At 41.6% G+C, this 21,567-nt stretch overlaps 1 protein-coding gene across 2 annotated transcripts in view; it reads right to left on the minus strand.

The window, feature by feature from the left end:
• The window catches only part of FAM13C (family with sequence similarity 13 member C), a 250,496-nt gene that overhangs the window by 70,960 nt on the left and 157,969 nt on the right, over positions 1-21,567 (minus strand). For both annotated transcript variants that reach the window (XM_045023232.1, XM_045023233.1), the window contains exon 10: positions 12,903-13,024. In XM_045023232.1, the coding sequence (XP_044879167.1) occupies positions 12,903-13,024 (122 nt within the window). The remainder of the gene's footprint in view (positions 1-12,902; positions 13,025-21,567) is intronic.

A 21,567-nucleotide genomic window follows, 5' to 3' on the forward strand; every position in this document is an offset into this window, starting at 1 on the left:
TGCACTTTCAGGACAAAGAGATTGCACTACAGTACTTGTATGAGGTAAATTGAAAAATACTATTTCTTTTGTTTATCTTTCACAATGCAAATATTTGTAATCGAGAATAATATACACTTTGATTTCAATTACATCACAGAATACAATATATATTAAAATGTATAAAAACATCAAAAATATTTAATAAATTTCAATTGGTATTCTATTGTTTAACAGTGCAATTAAAACTGTGATTAATCGTGATTAATTTTTTTGAGTTAATCACATGAGTTAACTGTGATTAATTGAAGGCTCTAATTATTATTATTTCTTTTTAAAGAAAGACAGAATCAGGCCCTGATCCTGCAAACATTTATGGATGTGCTTAATTTTAGGCACTTCAGTAATCCCTGAAATTGACTGCACTCAGAGGGTATGTCTACACTGCAATTAAAAACCTGCAGCTGGGCCATGCCAGCTGACTTGGGCTTATGGGACTCAAGTTAAGGGGCTGATAATTGCAGTGTAGATGTTTGGGCTTGGGCTGCAGTCTGGGCTCTAGGACCTGGTGATGTGGGAGGGTCACAGAGCCCACGCTGAAGCCCAAGCTGGAACATCTACACCACAATTAAACAGCCCCTTAGCCTAAGCCCTGTGAGCCCAAATCAGCTGGCACAGGCCAGCTGCAGGTGTCAAATTGCAGTGTAGACGTACCCAGAGAGCTTCATGACCCTTCAGCTATGGAAGTTCTCAGGGCTCCATCCTCTCCTTCATCCTGTTCAATTTCTATGGGAAGCTGGTAGGGGAGACTGCTGAATTGTAGTTCATGCTGTCCCACAACATACAGCTCTAAACCACCTTCAAGTTAAGTGAAAACAGCACCATTTCCAAACAGTCTATAGGCCTGGCCAAGATCAATAACTGGGTGAAGGGCAGCTGTCAAGGAGTAAGTACCAAAGAGGAAGAATTATTTAATGTGATACAGTATCTATGGATATAACTAGGCATAATGAGATGAAACAAAGAATAGGAAAATGTAGGCTCAATAACAGGTAAAGTATCCTGATGGTGAGACATATTTGGCTAGGGAATACTCTCCCAAGGAAAGTGGAGAAGCCCCAATGCTTGGGACTTTTAGAACTAGACTGGATAAAACATTAGTATGTGTAGTCTAAGGAGCAATGGTGCATGGGGGGAGGGGGAACTTTATAACACCCTTAAAGCATCATCTGTTGGTCTCAGTTGGTATTATGGTCTGCATTTTAGGTGTGTGATTGTCTTGCATTCCACTGTTTGTATTGTACAAAATAATACTGGAGTTAATACTCTCTCACAGCTGTGTTCCTCACACACACTAGATGTTTCCTGAAGTTACCCTGGCCAGCAAAATATTTTTTCCACTCTGTGAAGACCATTTACGTTAATGGTAGTTACATATGCATGTTGAGCTAAAAACACCCCATAGTCCTTTTTTACAATTAAGCTTAATAGCTCTGCTAGGTAAATGCAAATTGACTGATGGTAACCTGGCAACAGAGTACATGTAATTTAATAACTTAGGGCCTGTTCCTGCTCTCATTTAAATCAGTTACAAAGCAACCACTATCCTCAAAAACAGCAGGATGAAACCCTTTTTTTCCACCTGAGCTCATACATTAAAATTGCTTTAAGCTCTAACAGAAATTTTAAATAATAGCGGACAACTCTGCCTTCCACGTAATCTAGGTCATGAAAAATAAGAAAAATGTAATTCTCTGTGTTATTGCTACTTTTCATATTTTATAAAGAGGCAGAGTAAACATTTGAAGAGCTTGATTGGTGATCTCACTTACACTTCATAGGAGTGTAACTCCACTGATTTCAGCAGAGATACTCCTGGCTTACCGTGATGTAGATGACATAAGGCCCATATGGAATATCTTCAGAGTTTGTGGACATGACCAAAAAAAAAGGATAAACATACCAAAATAAATACAGTTCCTACCAGTGGCAGGGTGGAGTCAATTTTTAACAGCTCTGAGCAGTTGTTTATGGACAAGGCCAGAAGAAGTGAATTACAGATCATGCATGAAGTTATTCTTAATGTCATATTTTGAAATAAAATAAAACTTTTAATTGTAGATGCTGTAAACACTGTAGATATTTGAAAAATTGCATAAGGACTAATGAAGCAAATTCTCTGGATCGATGGATTAAAAAAATACATAGAAACATAGAATATTAGGGTTGGAAGAGACCTCAGGAGGTCATCTAGTCCAATCCCCTGCTCAAAGCAGGACCAACACCCACTAAATCATCCCAGCCAGGGCTTTGTCAAGACAGGCCTTAAAAACCTCTAAAGATGGAGATTCCATCATCTCCCTAGGTAACCCATTCCAGTGCTTCACCACCCTCCTAGTGAAATAATGTTTCCTAATATCCAACCTAGACCTCCTCCACTTCAACTTGAGACCATTGCTCCTTGTTCAATCATCTGCCACTACTGAACAGCTGAGCTCCATCCTCTTTGGAACGCCCCTTCAGGTAGTTGAAGGCTGCTATCAAATCTCCCCTCATTCTTCTCTTCTGTAGATTAAACAAGCCCAGTTCCCTCAGCCTCTCCTCGTAAGTCTTGTGCCCCAGCTCCCAATCATTTTTGTTGCCCTCCACTGGACTCTCTCCAATTTGTCCATATCCCTTCATCTGCATTCAAATATTATACTTGATACTACTTCTTCAAGGGCCCACTGCAGCTTCGGATTAGTTTTTGTGCGTTCCCTAAAACAGCTTGCTTGTGTACATTTCTAGTGTGCAAGCAGCCCATCCAGCATAGCAGTGGCTACTCCGTAAACTGCGGTGGCATATGTAGACCCTATTCACATTCTACCCATCGTTACACACCCACTGCCTTCTGAGAAGAGAGGCATCTTTGGCTGGAGAGGAAACATTTCATGGTCAAAGTGGTAATGATCCACAAGCTACAGCCCCAAACTGCTTGAGTAAGTCACATCTTTTAAATACATGGCAAGCCTAGAATTTTCCCAGGGTTTTTTCCCATTCTTTAGGATAAGAAGAACCGTAGATCCGTAAGGAGTGAAATATTATTTAGCTTGAAAAAGAGGATGTAATAAACAAAGGAAGGATAGACTGCCACCTCATTTTTGAGTAATGCAGCCCATAACTCTACAATTGCTCTCTGGTTTTTAAAACATTGCCAATCACATTTAAAATGTGAAGAATATTTTTTAAGAGCACATTTTGGGGATTGTACATCAGTGCTCACACAACAGCTTTCCCATCCTTTTTGTTAAGGAGAGGTAATCCCCTAATCCCAGCGTTTACTGCTAGGGAGGGTTTATACATTTTATCTCCCAAAGATGCAGATTGCACTGTCCAGTAATCCAAATCCAATTATTTGTGGCTGGTAGAATAGTATTCAGTGTAATTACTAACAACAGTATTAGAAACTCAATTTTAATGAGGGTGCACCAGTTTCCTCAAGGCAGATGGTGTTTAATATTTTAAAGTGACTTTAATGCTCATGAAATATGCTTGACAGACAGCTCTGAAGACTGAGCAGATATGCAAAGGCTGCAACAGGATAGTACTTGGTCATCACCCTAATCATTTCTCTAAGCTCTAACTTAGAACGCCCTCTTCAAACCTGTTCACCAGACCACCTCTCTTGCTGCATTCAAATCCCGCCTAAAACTCACCCTCTGCTGTCTTGCCTATGAGAAATGAGTGGGAGGAAAGGACCAGTAAAGGAACAGACACCATCAAGATGTGTACATGGTCTAACAGGTGATCTTATTGTCACCCCATCATCCCTCTCCTATTCCCCCTACTGCTTATCTGTATATGAACCTCACTTCTTGTATCATGATGAATTTAGATTTCTCTACTGAGCAGGGACTGAGTCCAAACTTTCAAATCTGGTGGTTCTTTAATCCATATTTAGGCATCTAAATAAAAATGGCCTATTTTTGAGAGGTGTTGAGCATCTGCAACCCACTGACTAGTAGTATATGTAAAGAAAAAACACAATTCAGAACTGTTTAGACTTTTTAACTCCACTCAAAATGAAAACAATTGATACAACATAAAGAAGAAACTCATCAAACAAAAGGAACAGTTAGTGACACAGCCATACTAGACAGCACAAGACATCATCAACTCTTGTGCCATACTGTGCTTGTAAATAAGGAGAATGAAAGCACCAAGGTTTTTGCACAGCAGACTGTCCAATGGCCTCCCAGCAATGGCAAGTAAAGGGGTGGCCTCAGTCTGAGGTTCCATGCCCACGCTGCAGGTGACAGGAAAATCTCTTGATTCAACAGATGGACAGCCTGTGAAGTTTCACTTTATCTAAGCATTCATTCTTTTTACCAATAGCCTGGCAAAAACAGAGTTGGAAATTATTAAAATCAGATGCTGTCTGTTGTTCATTTAAAAAGTGAGCGTTGGGCTGGAATCTCTGTGCACTTGGAAATCGTGAACATAATAAACCTAAAACAAATGCTCTAGTACATTTTAATACTGATGGACAATGGGAGTGACTTGGAGTTACACTAGTGCAGAACTGGAAGAAATGTAGTGGTGAATCAGGCCCAGGATGTAAAAGTTGGTGAGCTAACAAGTGAACAGTAAGATTGATTAGCTAGTTGGGGATCCCTGGTCTGCTTGGTAGCCTTAATCACGTACACTTTACTCTTCTTTATATCTTCAGAGGTTATGCATGGTTTGTGTTATCTTCAACATCTTTGGTAATTGCTTGGGACTTCATTATCTGTCTGTGCACTGAACGGATATTGGCACAGCTGCCACATAAGTCTCACTTGCTTATGGTCCCGTTCAACATAGAATCGTAGAACTGGAAAGGACCTCGAGGGGTCATCTAATCCAGTCCCCTGCACTCATGGCAGAACTAGGTATTATCTAGACCATCCCTGACAGGTGTTTGTCTAACCTGCTCTTAAACTTCTTCAGTGATGGAGATTCCACACCCTCCCTAGGCAATTTATTCCAGAGCTTAACCACCCTGACAGTTAGGAAGTTTTTCCTAATGTCCAACCTAAACCTCCTTTGCTGCAATTTAAGCCCATTGCTTCTTGCCCTATCCTCAGAGGTTAAGAAAAACATTTTTTTCTTCCTCCTCCTTGTAACAACCTTTTACATACTTGAAAACTGTTGTCATGTCCCTTCTCAGTCTTCTCTTCTCCAGACTAAACAAACCCAATTTTTTCAATCTTCCCTCATAGGTCATGTTTTCGAGACCTTTAGTCATTTTTGTTTTCTTCTCTGGACTCTCTCCAGTTTGTCCACATCCTTCCTGAAATGTGGTGCCCAGAACTGGACACAATATTCCAGTTGAGGCCTAATCAGTGCGGAGTAGAGCAGAAGAATTACTTCTCGCGTCTTGCTTACAACATTCCTGCTAATACATCCCAGAAGGATGTTTGCTTTTTTTGCAAAAGCATTACACTGTTGACTCATATTTAGTCTGTGGTCCACTCTGATCCCTCTCCACAGTACTCCTTCCTAGGCAGGCATTTCCTATTTTGTATGCGTGCAAATGACTGTTCTTTCCTAAGTGTTGTACTTTGCATTCGTCCTTATTGAATTTCATCCTATTTTCTTCAAACCATTTCTCCAGTTTTCCAGATCATTTTGAATTTTAACCCTATCCTCCAAAGCACTTGCAACCCCTTCAAACTTGGTATTGTCCGCAAACTTTGTAAGTGTACTCTCTATGCCATTATCTAAATCATTGATGAAGATATTGAACAGAACCAGACCCTGAACTGATCCCTGCAGGACCTTACTCATTATGCCCTTCCAGCATGACTGTGAACCATACTGATAACATTCTCCACTCTGGCAGAAATCCTCTTGAATTTTGACTAAAGAATGAGTGAATAATGCTGGAAAGGGGATATCTCCTAGTTTGGTGTTTATTACATGCAGCTTATTTTTATGAGGCAGAGTTTGCAATGTGTTTCAATTAGTTATTTATAAATCTGATGTCAGTTTTTTATACTTTCAGTCAGATTGTTTAGGTTGACAATCCTGCACTAGCAAAGGTATTACACCTCTTTTCTGCTAATGATGAAAATACTGCAAGCAGAAAGCACCAGGTATTTTCAGATGAGCAGGGATTATACCTCCATCAAACACCCAACAATTGCCTCTTCCTCTACCCATAGATAAATGAATATCCTAAAACAAAGACTCAAAAAGGAAATTTAACTCTGGCAATTTTGTCTCTGACAATCTAATCTACAGCAGTGGATTTTAGAGAACCACAATGTAATTTATAATTGATTCCCTCAAAGCAATGAAATACAATCCAACAATATTTTCCCTGACTCACGATGCTATTATGGCTATAACATCAGTCAATGGTCAGGCCAGACTATTGTTCCTTACAATGACTTGTTTATAGCATTTGTGTTGGGTAGTGTCATTGTTTTTAAGCCTGCTTGTGCTATGTGACCATATATAACATCATAGACACGCATTCTGCTTAACAAAACAGATGAAGACTCAGAGTGAGAGTCTCACCCCTGCTCCGGGCCCTTTACATTTCCTAAAAGAGTCAGAGCAGTGTACAGGGGCCCTCAAAGCCCCAGGACTTGCTGGGGAGAATTTCCCAGTAGGAGCTAAAGAAAGCAGGCATAAGGCTGCCTTCTCTGAGGCCCCTCTCAGAAGCCCTACCACCGTGGGTGTGCTGGGGGTGGGACTGGGGGAGGGAGGGGTATATCAGGCTGGGACCACACAGTACAGTGCTGTGGCGATTCTAGGCAGCACTGCAGGAGATTCAGGGGAGGCTGCTGTAGCTTGGACAGGACCCCAGGGCTATCTAAATTATACTGCAGGCCTCTCCAGCTCCTGGAGCAGTCCATGGTTGCAGAGCTGCAAAAGTGGCTAAAAGCCACCTCCTAGGATTGCTCAGAGGTGCAACACAGATCTCACCCCTAGTCTTTCCCCCAAAGAGTTTATAAACTAAGGCTCATGGTCTTGCAACTGTGAACATGCAAGTGTAAGTGTCCTCCTGGGTGAGTCCTATTACATGATCAAGGATTAATTTAATGCAAAAATTAAGAGACAACAAACACTGGGGAGTGCGGGTAATGGAGGAAGGATGAGGGTAAAGGCAATAAGATCATGGAGTCATTTGGATAAGTGCACATATCACAATGTTTACATAGCTCTATATAATAAAAGATTTTTGAGAAAGATTTCGTGGAGGACAGTAGACAGGTAGGGTTGCCAGGTGTCCAGTTTGCTACTGGAATGCCTGGTCAAAAAAGGACCCTGGGAACTCTGGTCAGCACCGCTAACTGGGCTGTTAAAAGTCTGGTCGATGGCACAGCAGTGCTAAGGCAGGCTCCCTGCCTGCTGTGGGCTCTCCACGGCTCCTGGAAGCAGTGGCATGTCCTCCATCGGGCTCCTACGTGTAGGGGAAGCCAGGGGGCTCTGCACGCTGCCCCCCCCAGGTGCCAGCTCCGTAGCTCCCATTGGCCGAGAACCATGGCCAGTGGGAGCTGCGTGGGTGGCACCTGCAGACGGGGCAGTGCACAGAGCTGCCTGGCCGTACCTCCATGTAGGAGCTGGATGGAGGACATGCCGCTGCTTCCGGGAGCTGCCTGAGGTAAGCGCTGCCCGGAACCTACACCCCTGAACCCCTCCCATAGCCCTGATCTCCTTCCTGCCCTCTGAACCACTTGATGCCAGACCAGAACACCCTCCTGCACCCCAAACCTCTCAGCCCGAGCCCCACCCCAGAGCCTGCACCCCCAGCTGGAGCCCTCACACACACACCCGCACTCCAACCCCCTGCTCCATCCTGGAGCCCCCTCTCATACACTGAACCCCTCATTTCTGGCCCCATCCCAGAACCCACATTCCCAGCCCAGAGCCCCAGAACACCTTCCACACCCCAACTCCCTGCCTCAGCCTGGAGCTCCCTCCCATGCTCCAAACCCCTTGGCTCCACCCCCCAGCCTGGAGCCCCCACCTGCACCCCAAACCCCTCATCCCCAGCCCCACCACAGAGCTCGAACCCCCAGCCGGTGCCCTCACCCTCTCCTGCACCCCAACCCCTTGCCTCAGCCCAGTGAAAATGAGCGAGTGAATGAGGGTGAAGAGAGTGAGCAACAGAGGGAGGGGGATGAAGTGAAAGGGGTGGGGCCTCGGAGGGGGGGCTTGGAGGAGGGGCGGGGCGGGGCAAGGGTGTTCAGTTTTGTGCAAGTAGAAAATTGGCAACCGTATAGACAGGTGAAGAAAGGGGATTACCAGGCATAGGAAACTGCATGAAAGAAGGAACAAAAGCAGGTAAGAGAAGGACAGAAAAGGAATATAGGGATGAGAAGCTTGGGCTAAGAGTAGAGGATGAGCAGAAGGAAAGGAAACAAGCATACACATAGCAAGGAATTAAGCTCTGGAGAGGAGATAACAGTGATCTGAGTCATAAAAGAGGGAGAGTGGTCACAACTGGAGAGGCAGATCTAGGCGTTATCAATGTAAGGATATTGGTTAAAGCTTTACAAACAGGTATGGATGTCAAAGGACAGCATCTAGAAGAAGAAGTGGAGAATGCCAGTGACAGACCTCAGAAGAAGACCTTAAAAGTAACAGGAAGCAGGAGGAGGAAGTTGTTCCACTGAGCAAGATACTGAAGAAGCAATTAGCGGTAGGGAAAGTACCAGGAAAGCAGAGTCCTTAAAGCCTTATTGTACTATCTGGATTAATTTCTCTGATCATTTGTGCAAAATGCATTCATAGGTGCTTTAACCAAAGAAGTCCCAGAGCATATGCAACTGGAATAGAGAAGCCATCTAAAGCACAACAGAGACTGAAGCCCTTCTGAGAACTTGCAATAGGATCAACACAGTTAAGAGGGCTGTTGGGGAATAGTAGTTTCAAAGAGTGAGTGAGGTTTAATATGGATCAGGTAGAAAGAGTTGAAGGGGAGGGCTTTATGAGGGGTAGCTGAACTGAATTCCATTAAAAATGTTGAGGTTGCCCAATCCCATTGACCTGGGAAAAATAGTATGTTACCATGCAATCAAAGACCATATCATAAGCATATGCCATATTCCTATTTCCTCCTGCAGGGCCATATCCCTCTCTGCTCCTGTCCCATTCCCCTTCTGATTCTTCCCCATACTTGTCCTTCTCCACCTCATTCCACCCCACTCCTCACCCTGTTGCATTTCAGTCAGGCAGCTTCCTCCTCCAAACTGCCTGGGTGCCAGCATAGGGAGCACTGAGAGCACAGGAGAGAGAGTATCCCTACTCCTAGTTCTGGTGCCCAGTACCACAGTGGACCTGGCTACCAGAATGAGCAATTATGGGAAAAGTCTTACTCAGGCCTTGGCTAGATTATACTCTGTGAGCTCTGAAAGGATGGAGCATGCTCAGTGGAAACAGCATGTTCAGAGAATTTTGTTACCTGCCTCTAACAAATCTTTATTGTATATGTACAAACAGTGATTTTCAGAGATTTATAATTCAGCAAAGTTGGATGGATTTTCATAGGGACAACAAAAGGCAACTCTCTGACTCCAGGGTGACCCACCTGCCAAATCTCAAAACCCTGCTCCAAAGCATGGACATGCTACAGCTAGTATTGCCAACCCTGAGTATCCAAAAAAATGTGTCAGGTCCTAAAAAATCATGAGACTAGTTTTAAAAATACGAGATTTAAAAATACTACTACTACGAAAGTTGTTGTTCTTTTTATTATTATTAATTTGTACTAACATAGTGCCTTGGAGCTCTAGTCATGCACCTTGATGAAATTGTGCAAGGCTCTGCACAGACACAGAATAAAAGATAATCCCTGACGTAATCACTTGACTCCAGGATCTGAGACGTTAAGAAAAATCACAAGACTTGCAGTAAACTGCAAGAGCTGTCAATACTGTAGAGCTTCTCAACAAAACAGATGTAAGATTTTTTTAACATTGGCAAATACAATATATTTTGATTTAGCCTCATTCTCGGAAATAGGTGAACCAATTTTGCTGAAAGTTAAAACAAACAAAGAAAAACCCACAACCCTTTTTTTTTTGGCCTGAGACAACCATTCACCATGGAATATTTCAGCCCAGATGCTTCAAGTTTTTCAAAGTTATAAACAATTGAAAACAAGATCTTAAACAATATTTTATGAACGACTGGTCCAATGAACCATTATTTTTATCTCTTGATCAACAAGGTACATGTTTATGTGCTTAAGCAGTGAGCAGAGGTGCCACACACTGAGACTGTGGGTGTACTGACCTTCAGTAATGACTACAGGGACACTAACAGCACAGTATGTATGTACAGTACTGTTTGATGTAGTACAATCCATTAGCAAGATTGTAATAGGCACACTGTATATTTTTCTTACCATTCGTTAATAGGGGTTCTACTATAATTGGCAGTTTCTGGCTCATGGGAGCTGCAGAGTTGGCGCTTGGGGCGGGGGCAGTGTGCAGAGACTCCCCCCCCCGGTCTCCTCACCTAGGAGCCACAGCCAGAGGAATGTGTCGGTTGCTTTCGGGAGTGTCCTGAGGTAAGTACTGCACCCCCATCCCCTCTTGCATCCCTGCCCCAGCCCAGGCTGCAGGGTCGTGCCCGCCACTTCCGGGAGCAGCGGGGAGCCAGGACAGGTAAGCCTATTCTCGTGTGTGCTAGAGGCACACCTGGGTGGGAGAGGAAGGAGTTGAAGGAGGGGGGAAGAGTTTGTCAGCACGTAGACCCCCTCGGGTCCCCTCGAGGATGCCCAGGGGTCCACTCACCCCAGTTTGAGAAACGCTGTGCTATAAGTATCTGAATTCTGAAATGAGGGATGCCATTGTGCTCAGTATTTTAAGTAAACTTTAACAAGAGGAATGACCATAACAAGTCATTTTCTTAGTCTTGCTGCCTTGTGATATGTTCATTTAAGCTTCTGTGTCAGAAAAAACTTCCTAAGCATCGTTTAGCTACCAAGGCCATGGGTCAGGGCACAGCTAATGAAAAAGCAGTTTTTAACTACTGGTTCAAATTGGGAGATTGAACATGAGTTCGCAAAACTGATACATATTAGATACCAGTGGACAGATTCACTTAACATAGTGCAGGGAGCTATGAATTACACCTTCTACTGATAGCTAAGTCCCAAGAACTCACCTCAGTGGGGAATCGGTAGTATTACTACTTCCTCCTTCTAGCACAGTGAAGGCAAGCAGCAGCTTCCTGCCAGGGGAACTGTGGCCCAGATCCTCAGATGTATTTAGCTATCTAACACCCACTGAAATCAATGGCAGTTAGCCACCTAAATAGCTTTGAGATACAGGCCTATGCCAAGGTGTACTGCTGGCATCAGCACCCTCCCTGATTCTGTCAGGATCACATACCCCCACTGACCAGCAGCACTCACTATTTAGCCTGTGCTAGCCCTCTATGGCCATCCTGACATAAGACAGATTGCAGCATTTTTGCACCACTGTCCCTTGGAGAATTTATTAGTGCTCTCCCTCAGGTATTAGACTAGCGTAAGCCTCAATAGATCTAGCCCACATTACTGTGCATCCACTTATACTAGGGGTACCAGCAGTAGAGGCTGAAAGCAGTTCACTTTGAAAGCCAATTAAATCCTCGGCCACTCTGTTAAGACTGTGCCCAAGAGTGTGAATTAATGTCATTTGGGATGGTTGCCTACTAAAAAACATAACTGGAGGCAATCGGCTTATTTCATATAAAGCACCAAACTGCCATCAGACTAGAATTGTCACTGCTAACCTCTTCCCAATTTGAACCAGTGCCTGAGAAGGGAAAAGCACTATATATATTTCCATTAGCTGTCCCCTGACCCATCCAGCACTCTGGGGCAGGAAGCTGCTCCTACAGGCCCTCTAAAAAGTGATTCTTTTCTTGACTCCTCTTGCCACTTGGCCTCTTCCACAGATTGGCTAATACTCTCCAGCAATGTGCAGTAGGGACACTACTCGGCATGTTTTTATGGACAGTTTGCACAAGGGACTTCAGAGTGACTGGGGTCGGTACTGTCTCCTGACTCAGGCACTAAAGTACTAAAGGCAGGGTGCCACCTGAGACAGTGAACAAAGAAAATATACAAGACAGTCCCTCTTACGTTCACCCAAGAGAACCAGCTTTGTGTTGTTGAGCCATCCTCTAAGCAAGAGATCTGGTGTTTCAGATTGATTTTTAAAGTGGCGATCCAAGAACTGCAGGCTCAGCACAGTGTAATCTTTAACACTGAATTCAATCCTGTCAATAAGGGCCAAATGTTCTCCTTGTGACATAACCTACGCGAACACATTGGACACTGGGGAGGCAGAAACAGAAAGGAATCCTTCCTTTGGGCTGCTTCATAGCTGCTATGGATCTTTGGCTACAGTAGCTTCCAGGCTGCTGTGCCCCATTCAGTGGGGGTGAGTTAGGTCATGAATCTGTGTAGTCACCTGCACTGAAAACACCTCTTGTGTAGGGCCCAGGGAATCCTCATGGAGCTCTGAGGTAAACAGAGGGTGTGCACTACATGGAACCCCTCCCTGATGGAACCAGACTGATTCCACTGAATTCAGGGCCTGATTTATCCTTAAGTGAATCATAGTATCAAAACTATGCCTGCGCTTGCCATTCCCTGACTTCTCAGTAGAAATATAGATCTGAGAATCAGTGAGGCAAGGGAGGAGGGGAAAGTGTCAGGATGTTTCTGAAACTGGCCCCAGGGAATTGAAAGTTCTGAATTAAGATGAGGGAAAAGATGTTCATCTTGCTTGGAAATTTAAAGTTAAAGAAGTATGTTATCTCCAACTGCTTTACTATCTGCAAACAGCTCTAGGACTCTAAATAAAGAATACAACTGCCAATGAAAGTCAGGAACTTGAATATTTATACAGCAGGCAGCATATACATTGGCATTTCTTGCAGTTAAAGCCTACCTTGGTTGAAGTCTCACAACTGTTTCCTGGCATCTGAAAGCCACTTTCTGGGTGTAGTCATTAGTGGACATTCCTGATTTTCCCTGACATTCTGAGAATCCTGGCAATGCATTCTCCATCTCCTGCAGAAACCAACAGAGCACCCTGTCAGCACTGGCCTGGCTGGTGTGAACATTTTGCGTAAAAAGAAAAAAAAAATACAGCTGTAGGAAATTGAAAGCTTGTGGGGGTGGGAGGTGGGGGTGGAATGCTCTATACTGATTTTTTAAAGAGTTATTCCCCTGATGCATAAAGATGGTAATAACAAATGGATAGCAATAACGATAAAAGGTCCCAAAGCACTGTCATTCTTTGTTGTACAATGTTTTCTGAAAGCAGATTGCGTACAAAAAGACACCAATGGGACAAATGTGTTACCCATCTTATGTTTCTAGTCATTCATTATTTAGACAGCAGACATCAAGTGTGTCCTACACTTACTGCTCAATATGTTTATCTATAAATATTTATATTTGATTCAACATCATTCAATCAAATAACAAGAAAGATTTCTAGTATGGGCCCCATCTTGAAAACCCTGACTCACAAAAGTAATCTTGGTTCATATGAGTAAGGGTCTGTAGGATCAGCTTCCAAATTTGCAACTGATTTTTTCAGGCATGTTAATATTGTTATTAATTTACTAGTAAAATCTTTACGTTAGAGTGAGGGAAGGTGAGTGGGACAGAATCTGTTGATTCAGTCACCTTGCCAGTGGGTAAGGGGAAAGCCAGTTTGGTTTCGTGAATGAAATCCAGGACTGGGAATTAGGAAGTCTTGAGTTTTAAGATCAGGATCTCAATAACTAGCTTTGTTGACTTGAATTAGTCACCAGTCTCTGCCTCAGTTTTATCATCTGTAAAATGGGGTAAAAATATCTTCCTATCACACAGGGGTGTTATAAAGATTAGTTAAGTTGACACAGTGTTCTGAAAATTTGAAAGGGCAAGTAAATTTTTTCTTCTCCATTATTATTTTTTATTATCCATTATTATGCTAGCAATTTAGAAATCTGAAAATCAATGTACTTAGCACAGCAACATGTTTGTTTCCACTGCTAAAGTATTTTATTTTGCTGCTGTTTTAGGGCCCAACCCTAGAAATCCACCGAACAACTTCAGTGAGACTACTCATGGAAGAGTTTGCAGAATTAAGCCCCTTTCCTCTATCCAGGGGTAACGGAAGGGTACTTTGGCCCTTTAAGACCTTGTTCTCCTAGTTTTCTGGCCAGTGTTAGCTATTCTTTAGCTCCCTGTCCTAAACTAAGGGCCTGACTACATAGTCCAACCCTTTCCCCTACCTTGTAGGGTGAAGGGGAAAAAATCTACTTAGCTGCTGTTCCCAGCAATCTCACCTCACCCTCGGTGGGGGTTGCTGGGTCTGTACCTTAGGTGATTCATTACCAGGCCAAGAAGTTTCCTCAGGGTACTTCTCAGCCTCTCTGTCAGCTGATTCCTTCTGCCTGGGTGGAAGGCTTTCACTCCAGCTGTTACTACTCAGGCAATTAGTCACAGGAGTGGAGGTAGACACTCTGTCCATCAACCAGTGCTTAATTTGTGCCAGGGTTGAGTCAGGAGTCTTGGCACCTCTGGTCATGCCTCATCAGTTATGAAAGTAAAAAAAAATTGCTTGAGTCCTCGCACCTCTTTCATTACAAATGTAGCACTGTCATCAGCCTGTTTTTGGTGGTTGCCATTTAGGGTTCATACACCTCATCAGAGACCCCTACTGCCTCAACAGCAAAAATGCCTATTTTCATTTGCTTCTCTGTCTGTCTTGTGCCTGACACACTACCCATGAGGTTTGTTTAAATGTACATTATATTGGGAACCCTTCTTTACATAAACACATTTCTGTTCACACCGCTGCCTATTCAAAAACTACAGAATTTAAGGCAATTTCAAAAATGTCTCTGCTCAGGAGATACTCTGAGTGGATGTCCCTTTCAAGTTTTTTATGCTGAGGGATGAGTTCAATAGAGTTATTTCTGATTCAGAGTGGAGTAAGTGGGACAGGAATCAGGCCTCAAGTTGCTAATAAGAAGAGATTATACTTGTGGTTTCTACTTCAGGATAGAACCTCAAGTCAAGAAGCAATCACTGAGAACCTGCAAGATCTACTGCCACTATGTTTACTGCAGCAGCCTAGGACACTATAACAACATTTTTTATTCATGTATAAGATGGCTTTGGTGAATGCCAACTATTATTTGTTCTGGGCAAGATAATATGCTACTTGACTTTCATGGTATTACTAAGAAACCTTGTTTGTTATTTTCCTTTTTTTTAAAATGTCCTTCAGAGCTTTATGACATACATCCCCCTGTATTTAATTTAGTTTAGCATTGAATGGGTAATATTTTATCCAAAAATGGTAACAGAGATCCACATTGCAGTGACTGGCACTTTTTGCAGCTGTTCCAGTTTTTCCATTATTATCTAAACAAGATTTTCCCTTGGTTATATAAAATGATGCTATACTCTTGGAGACAGAATAGATCAACACAACTGTTTTAATTAAAGCTTAAGGTAAAATCAGGCTGAACCAGGTCAACTGACTCTATTGACTCCGCAAACCTTGGGATGTTTGGTAGTCCTTGGGCAGAATAGGCATTTCACTATTAGTTGTGTTACAAGAGCAGTGAGAGGCCCCAGATGAGAATAGGGCTGTACTGAGCTAGACACTGTACGTGCATGTAGAGAGAAATAGTCCCTGCCCAAAGAGATTACCATCTACATGAGAAAGTGCTGAAGAAAGGAAGTATTATTATCACCATTTTATGTATGGGGAACTGAAGCCTGGTGAGAGTTAGTGACTTGCCCAAGGTCATGCAGTAAGTCTGTAGCAGAATTTGCACTTATACAGACATCTTCTAAATTCCAGTCAGGTCACAAAACCCTCTGTCCTCCACTGTCTATACTCCACCACTACATTAGCTAGTTCAAACTTCCAAGGCTGATTTGGACCATAAGAGTTCAGCACACAGGGAAGATCCTTTGTAAAGAACAGCAAAATCTGTCCCCTTGTGTAACTGTAAAAGTCTTCCCTTCCTCTCATAAGCAACTCTCAGCCACAGAATCTCTCTTGGGCTTCCTGGTACCACCATCATCAGTTTCAGTTTGTTGTGACTGGGGCAGTGAAGCCTGAGCAACTGACATTGAATTGAAAGGCAACAGAAACCCAATTTAACTCACTTAAATATGTACACATTTATTTTTCAGAATTTATTTCATTGTTGCCCAGTAATTGAAAGGCACTGGCAGAACAGGGACCCAGCATGTCAGGATGTTTTGTGTCTCTCTTCCAAAAGTTTTAACTCATGGAAGGAAAAAAAGAAAACCCCAAACTGATTTATCTTCAGGTTTTTTAAGAAGAATTATATTTTTTGGCTGTCTGCATATTGTGTCAAGGATACAGCAAATACCACAGTAGTGATTACACAGCACTGTCTTTTCTCGGCAGTGACCAGAGATTTCTCTTTTTCACCTGCCATTTACTACATGCAACACATTCGTAAATCTTAACCCGAAGATAAGAAGAAAAATACATTACAATGAAATATAATACTATTGGATCCCCTTGACACGCAAAGGTTGGATTTGGTTGCACCACAAAAGCACAATTTTGTTACAAAATTACCTAAAATTCAAAAGTTTGTTTCTGTTAGGGTTACACCATGACAGACACTATTCTTAGAAGATGCAATTGGCTACTCATAAACCACGTGTGTTCAGGACCTCGGTTTTACATTTCACCTGAAAGAGAGCATCTCTGATAGTGCCGTGTCCCCTCCTGCTATTATGCTAAAGCTGTTTTGTACAGACCTGGAGGGAAGAATGTCTTCTGCTGAACCATCTATATAATTTAACACAGATCTCCCTTCCAAATCTTGAACTGGACCCACTTTCTTTGACTTATGAAATCTGATAGTATCAAAGCACAAGGTATCATGGCTAAGTGACAGTCAAGGTCCAGACACCCCAAGGGGAGAACAGGCAGTTTGAACACCACCCCCCAAAAGCAGGTGAATCAACGAATTGTATACAATGTCATTGTGCTATAAAAATATGTCAACTAAGGTCTTTTATGAGAGCATGTAATGTTCTGAACTTGACAATCATTATGAGATATGTTTACATACTGTGGTTATGAATTTAAATTATTTGTAAATATATAAATGGTGCTCATAATTTGTGCTGTAACATTCAGCTCCATCTCACACTGGGATGGTGGGCAGTCAGGCAGGAGCCTGTAAAATGCTGGATCCCCTCTATAGGTTAGGGAGTGCGCTGTATTAGAAAAGAGATTTTACCTAATATAGATGTGTAAAGCCTGAGGTTGTGTCATTATGTTTATTTTCTGTGCAACTTGTACGTTTGCTTCCCCTGCTATTTCATCTTTGAATCTATGATTTTTTTCAGACCAATGTCACAGGTGGTAAGATAAAAACAGCCAGGCAGGTGCTCCTTAAAAGGTTAATGGATGCATAAAATAGTGCACCTTGGTTCTTTCTGACCCTTTCAACTATTTTTTCTTATCCTCATCAGCTCATTTAAGGAATCAGTAGTGAATACCACATTCACTTATTTAATTGCATTCTTGTGGTGAATTTAACACTAGCAAAATTGTGCCTGCATGGTACCCTGTTAAAGTACTGTTTGCTCTTTAAAAGGAGAGAACAACAAAGAATTCCTAGCCCAAAGAGCAAAGAACTCCTGGCCCATGCACAGGTACCGTACACAAAGCAGGAGATTGCTGAGGCCTTCCTTCTTTGGCTCTCCCCCACTCAGAGGTCTGGCACAATTGCAGTTGCTGAACATGGGACTGCTCCAAGGGTAAGAAATAGGTAGTGTACAAATAGGTATCATTATAGTATTTCCTTTAAAAAGTTATAAAAAGCTGCAAGTGGTTTATATGGAAATCAAACAATGAAAACTTTGGGGGTGCACGACAATGCAAGGTTCACCCTGGGCTCTGTCCAGCAACATTTTTACTTCGCACAAGTCCTAGAAGGCCACAGGCAGGGTGCCCTGCCCTTAGAAAAGGTTGGCCAGACACGGAAACCACTCCTCCTTTCTGTCTCTTGTGATTCGTGTCAAGATACCATTTACTTTTCTTAGTCCTTCACCCTGGTGATTAGACTGAGAAATAGGACTGTTTTTTGCTCTACTTATTAGCTGGTGAGCTCAGTGCTATTTTATATTTCAGTATCAGTAAAGAATTTAAGGGTGAATCATTTCATAATCCAAATTCATGTTAATGTGCATCAAAGATGAGCTACAGAGGAAGGGGATTAATCAAGAAAAGCAGACTTTGAATTCCAAAACCTCACTTCTTATATTGTCTCTCCAGAATATATACTGTACATACTTGATTTTGGTATTTCAATGGCCCATAACATTTGATTTTATAATAGATTAATACTACAGAATCACTAGAGTGGCTCAGGGAAACAAAACAGATATAGACCATAGTAACCATTTATAGATCCACAGATTTTAAGGCCACACAAGACCATTGTGATGATACACTCTGACCTGCTGCTGAATTCTGGCCACAGGACTTCCCTGTATTAATTCCTGCTTCAAATCCAATAGCTGCACTTGAGCTAGAACATCTCTTTTAGAAAAATATTCAATCTTGATTTAAAAATTTCTAGTTATAAAGAATCCACCACAATCCTGGGTAGGTTTCTCCAGTGGTTAATTACCCTCTCCATTAATGCACTTTATTTCCACTCTGAATTGGTCTAGGTTCAACTCCCAGCCTTTGGTACTTGTTATACCTTTGTCTGAGAGATTGAAGAGCCCTGTATTGTCAAATTTCTGCTCCCTCTGTAGGTTCTTATAGAGTCTGATCAAGTCCTCCCTGAGCCTTCTCCCTGGTGCACTCAAACTGCTTGATGGATATGTAAATTCACCTCCCTGTGCTTGATGCCCCTGCTCATATTCCCTCGAATGGATTCGCATTAAGGAAGGGTAGGTTGTGATGCCACTCTGCCCGCCCCTTAGGCCTTCTGTTAGGTGGGGTTTATGCCAGGGTCTTCATACCCTTACAGAAAAACATCTATAGATTTTAAACAGAATATGATAATTTCTATATAAGTGTTGTGAACTGTCAAATAGGATTTATCAAGAATTTTATACCAGCTATTAAATTCCACAGTACAGCTCAAAACACCCATGGAAAGGCTATTATTCTCTATTCAATTTTATGGTCTAGTTCCTGAGTTATGTGCAAAGTTGTCTCTAAATCACCTTTATAGCAGGCTACAATACTCCTTACTAGTATATTTGTGTCTTTATCACGTGGGATTTGTGTCTTTACAGATTCTACTACATGGTCCTCTTCATCTGACATGTTATCACATTAGATTCTATATAGTGCTGGTCAAAATTTCTATCTACAGGAAATTCTGGCATTTCAAAATTATCAGAATGAAAAATCAAAATTTTGATATTTGTCACAAAATGAAATTTTTGAAAAATGTTGTTTTGGGTTAATAAAAATGTTTTTAGCTTTTTTACATTTTTATTTTATTTTGTTTTATTTGTATGTTTTATTGTATTATCTTATTTTATATTATTTTAAAACAAGGGCTTAACAATTGTTTTAAAATTAAAATGTAAAATTAAATAAAAATTAATATACACAAACTACAAACCAATATAAAATAATTTTAAAAACAAAGAGTCCTTTCAAAATAAAAAAAATCAGAGGGTTCCACTCTGAAATGCTTTGTTTCCATTTTTTTCCTAGAAAAAATTCCATCAAAATTGACCAGCCCTAGTTCTATGGAATCTTTTAGGTTTCATGCTTCTCTCCCACTTCTGACCTACATCTGTCCTTCCTGTTCAGTTCGTAGTCACATATCCCAGTATCCCGCTGATCTCTGAAATTTGTCCAAGTTTCAGCAACGCCCACTATGGGCTATATGTTCAAAAGAACTCAGGCTCACTTTTGGACATCTTATTGAGTGGCCAGATTATCAGTAGTGTGCAACACTAAACAGCTCCCACTGGCAAGAACAGGAACTGAGTGTTGAGGTCTTTTGAAAATGTGATCACGTATCAAGCTTCCCTGCCAGGTACTCTAGTTTGCTTCCCCCGCTACTCCCATCCTTGTAAGCTTCTTACATTGGCATATTGACATTTAGAGATTTATTTTTGGCCCTGTGCTATTTTTATTTCACTCTTTAGTCTGACATCCTGTTACTTTTCTAGGATTTACCTCTGCCATTGCAACCTGTCCCAGCACCAGTTCACCTGTAATTTCTGCCCTATTCTTTTATAGATACAGAGATATCGCTCCCTCTCCACAGCCTTTTCACTACCACGGCCTTGCATCTAGGTTTCCACTGGTGGAAACTTATAGAATCTGGCCCTATACACACAGATTGCTGTGTATCAAATAAGTGCACCAATTCTGTCCCTAACTCTCAATAGTTCAATACTTGTTCTGCAATTGTTAAGCCCTTGTTTTAAAATAATATAAAATAAGATAATACAATAAAACATACAAATAAAACAAAATAAAATAAAAATGTAAAAAAGCCAAAAACATTTTTATTAACCCAAAACAACATTTTTCAAAAATTTCATTTTGTGACAAATATCAAAATTTTGATTTTTCATTCTGATAATTTTGTAATGCCAGAATTTCCTGTAGATAGAAATTTTGACCAGCACTATATAGAATCTAATGTGATAACATGTCAGAGTGAAGAGGACCATGTAGTAGAATCTGTAAAGACACAAATCCCACGTGATAAAGACACAAATATACTAGTAGGGAGTATTGTAGCCTGCTATAAAGGTTATTTAGAGACAACTTTGCACATAACTCAGGAACTAGACCATAAATAAGAAATCTCTAGTATGTCAAAGCAAAATCTGTAATTAGATATTGTCATGATTTGAATAAACTCATTGTAGGAGTGAAATTGGGGCAAGGATGTCATTAAAGGAACATTCTGTGTCAATAAAAATAGGGAATCACTTGAACTAGAATGGCTTAATCACTATTTGGAGAGCATTCTCGTTTTCATTTTCAATTGAACATAATTAGGCAGCAGAGCCAGTGAGATGCATATTGGCTGCCTTATGTGTACAGTTGTGAGCTTGTTGAGAGGCTTGGTGGTGGCAATATGTTTAGAAGGAGCCCAGGTGTGCACAGTAGCATGCTGTTTCAAATCATCAGTCTCTTTCCCTTTTTCAAGATAATGACAACTTGCCATGTAATCGGCAGCTCCTAGAAAAATAACAACACCTTGTTTTCCATTTCAAGTAAAGCAGAGAGTCAGAATGGAAAGAAGCAGATTAGATAAAATCAGTTACTAAAACAGACAAAGCGCTTTAGAATTTGAAGGTTATAGTATATTGGAGCTCTTGACTTGAAAAACTTCCTCTGAACATTTTTATAAGCAGAGCCCTTACTTTTCATAAGCAATTTAAACAACAGCCTGGGTGCCAGATGTAAACGTGGTACAAGAAAACAACAAAACAAATCTAGAGGTGCATGAAGCCACACTGGGCCTGCAGATGGGGCTTACATGAATGCATATTCTCTTACATGAGTGTGAACTAGGTGTTTGTAAAATGTGTGCCTTGGGAAACATTTTCCCCAA

Source organism: Mauremys mutica, chromosome 7 (genome assembly GCF_020497125.1).
Source record: "Mauremys mutica isolate MM-2020 ecotype Southern chromosome 7, ASM2049712v1, whole genome shotgun sequence".
Taxonomy (NCBI): domain Eukaryota; kingdom Metazoa; phylum Chordata; order Testudines; family Geoemydidae; genus Mauremys; species Mauremys mutica.